Source organism: Belonocnema kinseyi, chromosome 2 (genome assembly GCF_010883055.1).
Source record: "Belonocnema kinseyi isolate 2016_QV_RU_SX_M_011 chromosome 2, B_treatae_v1, whole genome shotgun sequence".
Lineage (NCBI taxonomy): Eukaryota > Metazoa > Arthropoda > Insecta > Hymenoptera > Cynipidae > Belonocnema > Belonocnema kinseyi.
Window position 1 is genome coordinate 2,750,169 of NC_046658.1, and position 12,323 is coordinate 2,762,491.

Genomic DNA, 12,323 nt, shown 5'->3' on the forward strand with positions numbered 1-12,323 from the left:
AGGTGGGTTCCGAACCACCAGAACCTCGGTAAAGGTACATTGAAAAATTTCCAGAGGCACCGGCTCAGGGATCGAACCCCGGACCTCTGAGGTGAAGTCCAATTGTCTAACCAACTGAGCCACCGAGGCTCTGTCACCGAGGCTATCATTATCATTATTATTATTATTATTATTAATGTAGCGCGCATGCTCATACAATGATTGGACGAGGTGCATCGCGTTTTCTAGTCCGTCTTTTGTAAAGCAGTCGTCTTTGTGCATTCGTTAAATAAAGACCCTTTAAAAGTAACCATTTTTGAAAAAATAGGACGAACTAGGCTATTAATGCGATGGCTGATAGGACTGATAGTGATGGTGAAAGAGATAAAATCTTCGATTAGGAAAATCAAGAAAATGAAGCTGATGTAACGCAGGAATTAATAAAATGTGTGCAATCTTTCCGTGTCTGTACGACGAATCTCGTGATGATTTTAAAAGCAAAGAGGGTAAACAGGCGACTGCGAAAGTCACTTTAAGCCGTAACCGGTATCGAAAGTATATAAATTCTATTTTATCTGCAGTTGTCTGCAACCATTCTCCCTCTTATCGAACTTCGTTTCGAGAATAGATGCTAACTTCAGTCTCCACCTTCGATCGTGAACGATCGATGTTTTCAGCGATAACTGTAGCGTGCTCGTCTCATCACAGTTTTCAAAATAAATAACTTTTAACTTGTTTTGTGAATAACCTAGAAACTTCTACTATTAATTTGTATTAGAAAGAGCAATTTTTCTTTTATCCAATTCAAATCTTCGTGGAACTTTGACTAGAGCAGCTTTCAACCTCCCCATTGCGCTTGCGTCAGAGCAGAGCGGACAGAAAAATCAATAACTGCTCATAACCTCATCGATATCATGTCTTATTTGGTAAACAATGGACAATCAACGAAAATGTCGGTACTTTGTTCTGTGAAGTTTATCGATAAAGTTATAAACAATTTTTGCTTCTTATTGTAAGCAATACTTTTATTACTTTCTTAAACCTAAGGCCACTTAACGCTATTTTCATCTCGAAGATATTGCTTTTTGATACATGTTTCAACATTTTCAGTTTTTTTCCCCGTTTAAAAAAACTTAATCATTTTTCTACTATTTTCAAAATTTAATTTTCAATTTCAAAACGTATTATTTAACAAAAATCAAGTTTTTACATTTAAAATTGCACTAATCTAACATTTTCAATTTGATCAATTCAAATACTTTAAATAAAAATATATTCGCATTTTTTAATACTTTATTCCGATGTTTGTCACTTTTATGCCGTTTTAAGTTGAAAAATATTGATGTTAAAAATATTTCTTAGATATTAATGATTCAATTTTGGCCAGTTGTAATTAAAGAAGTTTTCAATTCGAAGTTACAGAATTTTAAAAGTATTTAATAATTCCAGTTTTACTGGCTTAACATTAAAGTTGTCTAGAAACTATAAGTTTTACCTTTTAGAATTAGTTTTTAATTTTCAATTATTCAGTTTTTATTTGCAGGGGATTTGTAGGGATGAGTGTGCCTGTGTGCTTGAATTGAAATGGATCCTATCTATTGCATTATAAATTTATTGCGATCGTTATCAATGCATGCAATACATTTCTCGCATTTCTAGAATGAAGTTGAACTATAGCATTGAGTTTGAAAATAATATTCAAGAGGCAGGTAATGAGAATATTACAACAGAAGAACACGGCTGTCATAATCAATCTATTGACGACGATGAACACACGGAACTTTCAGAGTCTGGTATAATTTTCACGTATTTTCTATGTAAATTTTGTACACATTATATGTTTTCGAATTATGAATATTAATTTTTAATCAATCTCTCTGAAAATGTTGCAGCAGTTCTTGTTGAAAAATTACGTAAAAGCAACAAAAAAAGTCCATTAGAGGATAAAAACTCTAATCAACGGAATTTTGATCAACAAGTAGAAAGGAATGGTTTTCTTATAGAAATTAAAAAAAAATTTCTTGCATTCCCGAGTAAAGAAAGTTACCCGTGTTTCTCAAGATAACGAGACACACGAGAATGAAAACTGGGTAAAGACGAAAAATAAAATTGGTATTATCCACTTGGCATTCGCACAATTAAAAAATGCATTTTTTTGTTAATTGACAAGTGATTATTACATAATAAAAAATCAAGTTTTTACCAAATATATAAATATGTTTCATTATCATTTTATTGTATTCTTAAGGGATTATGGTACTTACTATATGACCTTAATTACGAAAAATTACGTAATATTAAACAATGATCTAAAGACAATGCAACAACACCCGACCACAGCAACAATGACCAAACGACAATGACCGGTTTTGCTGGTTGAAGATCAATCTTCTTGGTCGAAAATTCATGTTTTTTGGTTAAAAACATAAGAATTTGGTTAAAAATTCGTTTTTTTCTGTCGTTCAAAACATTTTTCTTATCGGAGATATCTAAAAAGTTAACTATTCTACTTTTTGTTAAAACCTTATCCTGTATAATGTATGAGTTAAAAATGTAAGTATTTCGTCGTCTTTTGATAGAAAATCAAACTTGTTTGTTGAAAATTCATCTTTTTGGTTGAAAATTCTACAAATTGGTTGAGCATTATACTAATTATTTGAAAATTCTTTTGTAGACAATTCGTCTCTTTAGGTTTAAAAGTAATTAATTTTGTTTAAAATTCGTCTTTTTGGTAGAAAATTAATCTTCTTGGTCGAAAATTCATGTTTTTGATTTAAAAATTGAAAAATTTCTTAAAGTTTTTTAAGCTTATTTTTCTTATCAGAGATTTATTTGAAAAGTTAAATATTTCATTTGAGGTTGAAGCTTTATCCTGTATATTTTATGAGTTTAAAATGTTACTATTTTATAGAAAATTCATATATTTTGTTAAAAAGTCGTCTTTCTGGGTCGAAAATTATTCTAGTTTGTTGAAAGTTGAACTTTTTGGTTGAAAATTCAACTATCTAGTTAAAATTCACCTTTGTTGATTTAAAATGAGATATTTTGTACAAAATTCAGCTTTTCCAATTTAAAAATCCAATGGCTTACAAAAAACCGACTTTTCAGCTTAAAAACTTTATTCTATTTTTGAAAATTGATATTTCACTGTAGAAAAGTAATCTTTCTTTGTTTGAAAATGAACTTTCTTGATGAAAATTCAACTGTCTTCTAAAAAATTTGTATTTTGTCTTAAAAATTTAAGTATTTGTTTAACTTTTATTGTTTATTCTATAAAAATTCGACGATTTGATTATTATATTTTCTTGGAAAACTTGTCTCATTTTCTAGAAAGTTCAGGCATTTGGTTGTTAATGAAATTTTTTGGTTAACATTTTTTTTAAATAATATTTTTGTGGTGAAAATCCATCTTTTCGGGTAGAAAATAGTTTTGGTTGAAACTGAACTGTTGTGTTAATTAAGAAAATATATAAGCCTTCAAATCTTGGGAGTTCAAAGTGTTTTGTATTGAATTCAATATATTACCTACATTAATTTTAAACCTTTGTAGTTCAATGAGTTTCGTATTGAATTCAATATATTACCCACATTGATTTTATTTAAAAGGTTTTATAAACGCAAAATTAGTCTTTGGCCAAACGCTACGCTACTTTCGGAGGAGGGGTAAGTAAAAATGCTTAAATTGTATAATGTAGTTAATACAATGCCCATAACTGGCCCCGCCAGGTCTCGACTACATCACTGGTTTAACCTTCAGAATATGAAGCCAAACATTTTCTATACATGTATGGATTATGTAAATATCTCAAAATATCTTAAATATATTAAAAATATTTTTTAATTCTAGAAAAGCATATGAACTTTTTTCAATTTAGTAAAATTTTTTAAATAATCCCTTAAAATCTATTTAAAAAATTGAAACCCCATACAAGTCGAGCAATGTTTTGTTATGCATTTGAAAAGTAAACTTTTCAACAAATCCTTATTAAAATTGCTCCAAATTTGTTGAAATTTTACTTTCATATCTCCGTTTTATAACTTCTATCTTTTTAAAAACTTTTTTATATGATTTTAAAGTAAAAAAAATCATTACTATTATTGCAATTTCAAAACTTTACATATTTGCTAAAAAACTACAAATTTCAATTAAGAAATTATTCCATATAAATGAAATTTTTAAATATCTATGTATTAAAAAAATGAAATAAGTGACTTATTTGTGGCTTTTCTCTTATGAACAAAAGTGTCTGAATCCTGTATGATTCACAGCTTTTATCTTAACAACGAGCAACAATCTAAAAGATTCACGTCGAAGTGTAACAAAGAGATATACGATATGCAACAGGCAGTGCTAACAAATTCGAAAATGCAACCTGATTCATGTACCTCTGGCGTTATTTTGAATCCAATTTCTTAAGGGCAATAAATAAAAAATAGTTTGAGCTATTTGCTATTTATTCTGAGGCAAGAATGGCCTAACAACCATGACAACAACACCCGGCAACAGCAACAATGATCAGACGACACTGACAAAGACGACAACAACAAAATCAAACTGGTGCGCGAAATGCAAACTTTGATAATATGATACATGTGACCGGCTAGCTGACAACCATCTTGAACGGCTAGAAACATTTCCCGCCGCGCGAATAACTAGCCCAGTTGGCTGCACTGCTCTGCGCAACTGATTTACACGCGCATACGCAATACGCAAGCTAAAAACGCGTCCATGTAGAACTATTGTTTGCGCTGGGGGCACGCTTAAAACATCCATTTCAACTACATTTGTTCAAATATAATAAATTATCAAACTAAGAAAAGTCTACACAAATGTTTAGTTAATTTGAAAAAAATTAAAACAATAATTTCACTTCATTTTAAAAATATCCCAATACAGCTAATCTATTTGATTGTTAATTATCTAGGTCAGTTGCAAACCTAGATCTTAACTTTCTATTTTTGAACATATTTTCGGTGAGCCCACCCATGAGAAAAATCGTTCCGACGCCCCTGGTCTAGGTGAAAAATATCATAAATATAATTTGTAAATCTTGTTAAAATCTACTGAAAATAACGAATGAAACTTTAAGATCTTTCAAGAGAAAGACATTTTGCAGGTCTTTTCATCATGTACTAGGAACGTTGACCAAAAGTTTTAAGACTCGTTAAAAAATTATGTTTCGGACTTTGTAAATGATCTAAGTTTTCGATCAAAATTTTAATCTAGAAAAAAATATTTTTTCTATTTTTTGAAAGTTTTGCAAATGTTGGAAAGCATATAACTTTTTAAATTAGTATTAAAATTATTAAATTATCATTAGCCTTTATTTTAATTTAAGTTACATGACACATAGTTCATTTTACAGGATTTAGTATGGTTAATTCGAGCTCAAAAATTTTTTGGAGTATTTTTTACAGATAGTTTCAGTTAAGGGTTAATATAATTAAAATTACTGAAGTAATGCAATTTTTAATCTTTTAAAATATCAAAGTGGAGGTTATTTTAGTGTTACATTTTTAACCTGCGAAATCCTGATATCTTAAAATTTTTAATTGTTTAGATTTATGCTTCTAATTTGTTATTGTACAGTTATAAGCACTTGAATTTCATGATGATATATAATTTTAAACGATTTTTTTTCGAAATTGTTCAATTTAAAGCGCACTTAATCTATATTTCAATGTTCAATGCTTGTTGTTTGGAAATTATCTCATTTTTGAAGCCTTGGACGTTTTTAACCTATTCAATGGCTTAGAAGGCTTCAACTTGGTTTGTATTAATTAGGAAAAATTATTTATTCATTTATTAAGAAGTCTTCTCTATTCTCTTATTCTGACATAATAATTATATTCCCATAACAAATATATTAAAAAATAGTAACTATTTAGAGTTGACGACACATAATTTCTTTATTTAGTGTCCTCATTGTCCAAAGACGTTCATATCCGCAATGTTCGTTTGTGCACACATATCTCGTCGACATCCAACTTTATCAGAGGCTTTTACAACCTCTTCGCCTGTTCAAGAAGAATATCGTGCAGAGACTGAAAAACTGCATAACGAAATTAAAACATTGAAAGAAAGATTGAACCAAACGGAGAGAGTAATTAGGAATGAATCAAATAAAGCTTCTCTGAATGTTTCTACGAGTAATGGCTTCAAACACAGTGAATTCAACAGTTTGGAACAGAGAAATGATAATAACCAAGATTTCAGAATGGAAGAACAGCACAAGAGATATCAAGAAGAAATAAGCAGTTTGAAGATATTGCTTTTTAGTGAACTTAGAGTGGGTATAATTATCTTATTCGAATAGAATTAAGAAATTTATACTTATGTTTAGAAAATTTAATAATTTTTTAATCTACAGAACTTAAAACAAACTGGTCTCAAGGATATTGGGTTTCATGGATTATACGATAATGACAATGTAAATATTAAAGAATTGATTCGACAGCAGGAGAACGAAATTCAGAAGTTAGGAAATCAAGTGCATGATAATGTAAGTTTTTATTCTCAATACATATTTATTTATAATTATTTGTTGCATTTTTTTTGTATTTTTTCATATGGGAAATCTTTTTTTTCCTTTTTCCAATCAAGGTAACGTCAGATTTGGAAAGTATATATGGCAAACTTCTCAAACAAGATGAATATTGGAAGATAAAATTAGAACATCTAGAAAGCCAGCATCACGCAGATATAGAGAATGTAATTGCACAATTAAAATTGACTCAAGAAACAGCAAATCGAATGACACGGGATTACGAATCTAAAATTAACGACTTACAAAATCAATGTATATGCCAATCTCAAATATTTACTGCCCAAAACGAGCATTTGAGCCACATGTCGCGAGGAGTTCAAGATGCGCATTCGCGGGATCATTCTGAATGCAAACGCAGTTCAGCTTTAAAATATGCCAAACATAAGTATTCCAAAAGTTCCATTCCAAGTAATATTCCAGAGAGCTGTAAAAAAATTAAAATGGTTTTGAAAGGTTTCAACGAAAAGGAAAGTTCAAAAAAGGCTAAGAAAGCAGAACTCATATTTGAATATCTTGACAGTGTACCTAGTCAAGAACAAAAAAAACCTCTTCAGGAAGATTCGTCTCAGATAGAATATTTTTCATCTGAGAATTTATATTCGAGAGCTCCCGAGAAGAAAACATCTGAAATTAAAATACAGAACAAAATGAAAAAGTCGTTTGAAAGTGGATTTGTCACAGTTCAGGATTTTAATTCAGTCTTAAAGTCAGCTTTAAATGAAGGAAATCTGGATAGAAAATTACTTTCTGAAGAATACAGCGAAGACACAATCGACCTTTCAGAATTTAGAGACGATAAGTTTCACCGGAGCAGTATGAATAAAAATAATTTGGAGAAGTTTCACTCTCAGGCAACAAAATCAAATCAGTCCGAGGAAAGTGAATTGAGTAGCGAAAAAGAAAGTGAGCCTGTAAAATCAGTGTCGGAAACCGAAGAATTGTCTTCTGAGAGCTTGTACGAGAATCCTGAACCTGATAAATTTAAGTCTCCAATTTCCAAGAAGTTTAATAAGAAAATTCAACACGAAAATCCTTTGGCACTGAACGAACAGAAAAATAATTTGAAGAACAATTTTGGTGATCAGTTACGAAAATTGGGCATTGATCCTGAATGGAACGGAATTCCAAATGCGACATACAAAGAAAAATTTGAAATTTTAAAACACCAGAAAAAATTAAATTCTAAGGTAATTGAGAAAATAATAATTTTGAGTGGATTTTAATTATATATAATTGAAAAGTCAACTGATAATAATCTTTTATAATTTAGAAATTCTTGGCTTACGAGGAAATTAGCAAGAAACTATTATCTGACGTTTCTAAAAAGTTGTCTTTGAGGCAAAACCAGCCTAAGAAATATGAGTCTGCAAAAATACCCCTCATCAACAGAATGATAAGTAACGTCAAGTCGAGAACAATAAAAGCTCTAAAGATACGGAAATCTCTTGGTAAATTTTAGTTTTTAATTACTATTAGTATTAGAAACCAAAGTTTTTTTGTTTAGAAAACTATATAATTTTTTTTTTCAAGAAACTGAAACGCCAGTGATGCGATCTAGAAACTCAACACCAGAAAAAACTCATGCAAAACAACAATTTGGTATGGATATCTTGCGGAGAAAATTAAGCGAATTCGACATACGAGAACTTAAAAGAGACAAAGGAAACTGGCCATTAAAAGAAAGAAGAATGGAATCACAAAACGATTCAAGGTCAACTCCAACTCGTAGGCGAAGTTCCATCGATACAGACCAAATAATCAATGGTACAATTCAAAATACAAAGAATTTTATGGATTCAAATATAAGTTTAAAAAAATTATCGCATTCTTACGAAAGTACTGAAGATTTTTTTGAACAAACAAATGAAGAATATCGAAAATCAAATCCCACTCTCGACATGACGAGTGCGAAAGTAACCTCTACGCCGAATAGGAATTTGAATAACATTATGCAAGACTCGTATTTCATTGATATGAACTTACAGGAAACAATTCGCAGTTTTTCAATGTCTCCAAAAAATAACAAAAGTGTTTTAAAGTCAGCTACTGGATCAGTTGGGAGTATGGTTAAAAAGAAAGTTATTTTTGACCTGAAAAACAGTCCCGACAAAGATTCAATGCAAATCAGATCTTTGGGCGAGATTTTGACTGAACATGATCCGGAAAGGAAAAAATTTAACGATAGTGACTGGAATATTTCAAGGTAAAAGTTTCGAGTTTTCGATTAGACACTTAGGATCATTTTTCAATAAGATTTTACAATCTACTAAATATTTTATAGCATATCTGACAAGAAAGATCAGACATTCGAGAATGAGAAATCAAAAAGCATGGATAATATTTTTCTGAAGACGTCACAGAACGATAAAATTGCACAAATATCAAAGAGGATTGAGAAGCAGGTATTGTTTTTATTGATTTTTTTTTTACCAATTAGAATCGTAGTTATTCTCAGATAATACAGGCTGTTTTCGCTTTATCGTTATTTTAATATTTAACAAAAGCCGAGCTTTTACCTAAGCTTTCAAATCCAAATTTTATTTGCAACATTAGGAACATTGCTTGAAAAGGCGGTGTACATGTTCAACGAAATTTGATGAACAAAGTACGATTATTTTCAGTGCATTTAGATACCTCGGTGTAAGAAAATATTGAAGTAGTCTACTTTAAATTAACTTTTAATATCGCAATAAAAGTGTGCATAAGTGTTATTGATTTCAAGAATGGAGAAGTTGCATGTATTAAACAAAAATTAATACTGCACAACATTTTAAGCATTGTAGTATATTTCTGTTTATTATATATTTAGTATATTCTATTTTTTCTAGTACTTTATTTTAAAGAATTTTTTGATTTCATAAATTGTCGAAAACCTTATTATACCATAATTGCTCAATCTTAATACGTCATCGTTCGGAAAAATAGCAATACCTTATTTTTCCGATAAAACAATTTAAAGGAAATTAACAGAATTTAAAGGAATTCAAAAGGTTTCAAGCTGAGTTAAAAATAATTCAAGGAAAGGTAAAAGAATTGAAGGGAATTTAAAAGAACTAAAATAAAAATTAAGCTGCTATTCTAAAAAATGGTTATTTCTTGCTTGTTGATTTAATTTTTTTTCTAAGTTTGCTTGTGTTGTTATCTGTGTCAAAGTTCGTACTAATCGCTGATTTTCCTTAATGAAAATATCTACGAAGTGTTAGTCGTTTTTGAATAAAACTTGATTTAAAAGTAAAAAAATACTAATATTAATTATGAAATACAACAAATAATAGTAATTATCGGAAACTTTCACTAAAGTAAATTGTTGCTTCACTCTTAACTAATCCAGGTTTTTAAACTAGTCCTTAGAATTCAAGAATTTGAGGAGATTTAAAATAAATGAAAAGAATACAAAGTATTGAAAATAATTCAGAAACAGGTGTACACTTGAATTTAGTAGTGTCTAACCCTTTGATTTTGTGAATATTGTTTTTACTGAACAGGGATTTTTAAGTGGCATTGAACTCTCTTTTTGAATTATACAATAGTATTATTATATCATTGAGCCATATCGGTTTCGTGGTAAGCGTGACTCACTCGGTTAGGAAGGGAATTTTAACCGGTGATATAAGGGGGGGGGGGGATGTTTTTTAGATTGATCTGGAATTCTCGTGTTGTTCATTTAAATAACACGTTTTTTTCGCAACACTGCTCTGACCCATGTCGTTGTCCAATCTCTGTAGGCGAAGAGCTTCGCAAAGTCATGTAAATTCTCCACTCGGGCCCATTAGTATCAAAGATCTTTCGTTGCAGGCGCCATTCACTCCACTGACACTCTTCATCATTCTCACACATTTCCTTAATACGTATCTCCTGGGTTAAGTTTTTGTCTAAATTCAGCCCTGAGTGATTGTTTTTGTCGTGAAATGTCTGAAAATATTCTAACTATAGTGCTGGTCAATCTTTGCGAAGTCACGAAAAACTACAGCGCCACCATAACTATGATAAAAAATTACTGTTTATTATTAAGTTTTTATTGAAACCACCTTATATATAAAATTTCCTATATCCTATTGAGTATGTGCAATTCCTTAATTAAAATTTAGAAATGACTGACAGCGCGCGAAGCAGCAACTGCAGAATTAACGGTTATTTTGCAAACTTAAGTCATACTTACTTCCAATTTAACTTGATAACGATTTTCTGTCACTGAATTTTTCCTTATCACGCTACCACTTATGAATCCTGATCCATTTGAATGTAATTCGCGTAGACAATAAACATGAAAGGAGGCTAGTGCATTTCCCTTTTTTATAGTTTCTGGGTTAAATAGAATTTTAGCAGTTACCGCATGAAGTCCAGTTTTAATTACCATATCCATTTTCACGTAAATCTTTTACTACACTCGTGTTCTCTTTGAGAACCAGCGTGAACACACGTACAAGATAAGCAGCGAGTGCCGTCTCCTAGGAAGTAACAGCACTGAACAGAGCATCTAACCCAGTTTATCAGCTCACTTATTTAATTTAATAAAATCAAAATATGCCTGCACTCATGAAACTGAAATCTTTTTTTTATATTTCGAATTAATTTTGTGCATCTTTTACAGAAACCGTTTTAATTTTCATTGCGTCAAATCTTGAAATAAAATCAAACATTTTTCATTAGGCGCAATGCTTTTGAACATCGCCATTAGTTCATAGTTAGCCACAGCAGCGCTATCGAGGATTTGTTCAGGCACGATAAACCTTGCAAATTTGCCAACAAACAAAAAAGTTACATTTTTTCTGGATTCACGTGTGTTGACATTTTTTGTTAGATTTGTTAAAAGTCAGGTAATAGAAATTCTGTGAGGAACCGGAGAAAGAAACTGTTTTGTTGTTAAAGGTGTTATCTAATTTTAGGCTTGCTTACAAGTTTTTAAGAAGACAAGTTTGCTGGGTTTCAGGAATGTTCATGTTTTCGTTAATTTTCTTACAAGTTATGTAACAGAAATTTTGAGAGATAGATCTTTTTTATAGTTTAACCTTTTTAATAAATGTTAGAAAGAAGGATTCAATTGTTTAAAAAGATTTTGAGGTTGAACTTCGCGTTTTGAAATAAAAAATGAAAGGGCAGTAACTTGACGCGAAATGACTGAATACGAAATCTGAAAAGTGTTTCGCCGAAAAGCACACATTATCTCGAAGTTTGAAACACCTACAAGTGGTCGCTAAAGCTCGCTTCTCATTGGTTGATTAGATCCAAATTTAAAGCTTTACTGTGTCCAAACAAAGGTTCACACAACATTTTGTTAGATGGCTTTTTTGTTTGTGTTGTTGTGTACTATCACATAGTACGGATCTCCAAACAGTCAGGGTACGTGGGTTAGAATTCGCAGATGATAAAGTTTTTATGTCAGAGTCAATCGAAGACTTGCAAAGAATGTTAAATAAACTGAATGCAAGCATGAAGAGCATGGGCCTAAAAATTAACGCAAATAAAACAAAAAGTATGGTGTTCGAAGGAAAGAGTGAGAAAACACTGCAATATTGTATTAAATGATGACAGAATTGAACAAGTTGATAAGTTCGTATACCTTGGTACCTTATTTACTGAGGACGGGAAGATAGATAAGGAGTTAGATAGACACATGAACGAAGGTAAACGAGACATGGACTTATCAAGAAAAAGATAAGAGTAAAATTAACGCAATAGACATGAAATTCTTGCGCATAATACCAGGTGTATACATATGAAACCGGTATTTTTTCAAGAAAAAAACACATTTATTTCAAGAGAATGATAACAAATATTTTATTCAAAGTATGCGCC

At 30.7% G+C, this 12,323-nt stretch overlaps 3 protein-coding genes across 5 annotated transcripts in view; 2 read left to right on the forward strand and 1 right to left on the reverse strand.

The window, feature by feature from the left end:
• LOC117183153 overlaps positions 1-12,323 on the forward strand; it is a 73,989-nt gene that overhangs the window by 50,097 nt on the left and 11,569 nt on the right. For both annotated transcript variants that reach the window (XM_033376371.1, XM_033376372.1), the window contains exons 3-8: positions 5,898-6,269; positions 6,351-6,482; positions 6,584-7,714; positions 7,798-7,975; positions 8,058-8,730; positions 8,809-8,929. In XM_033376371.1, the coding sequence (XP_033232262.1) occupies positions 5,898-6,269; positions 6,351-6,482; positions 6,584-7,714; positions 7,798-7,975; positions 8,058-8,730; positions 8,809-8,929 (2,607 nt within the window). The remainder of the gene's footprint in view (positions 1-5,897; positions 6,270-6,350; positions 6,483-6,583; positions 7,715-7,797; positions 7,976-8,057; positions 8,731-8,808; positions 8,930-12,323) is intronic.
• Positions 1-12,323, reverse strand: part of LOC117183154 (DNA replication complex GINS protein SLD5) — a 101,232-nt gene that overhangs the window by 14,535 nt on the left and 74,374 nt on the right. The window lies entirely within an intron of this gene.
• Positions 1,399-2,445, forward strand: LOC117183155. Its single transcript, XM_033376378.1, has 2 exons — positions 1,399-1,772; positions 1,872-2,445. Exons 1-2 carry the CDS (start codon positions 1,613-1,615, stop codon positions 2,042-2,044), a joined length of 333 nt encoding a protein of 110 aa, XP_033232269.1. The 5' UTR covers positions 1,399-1,612; the 3' UTR covers positions 2,045-2,445.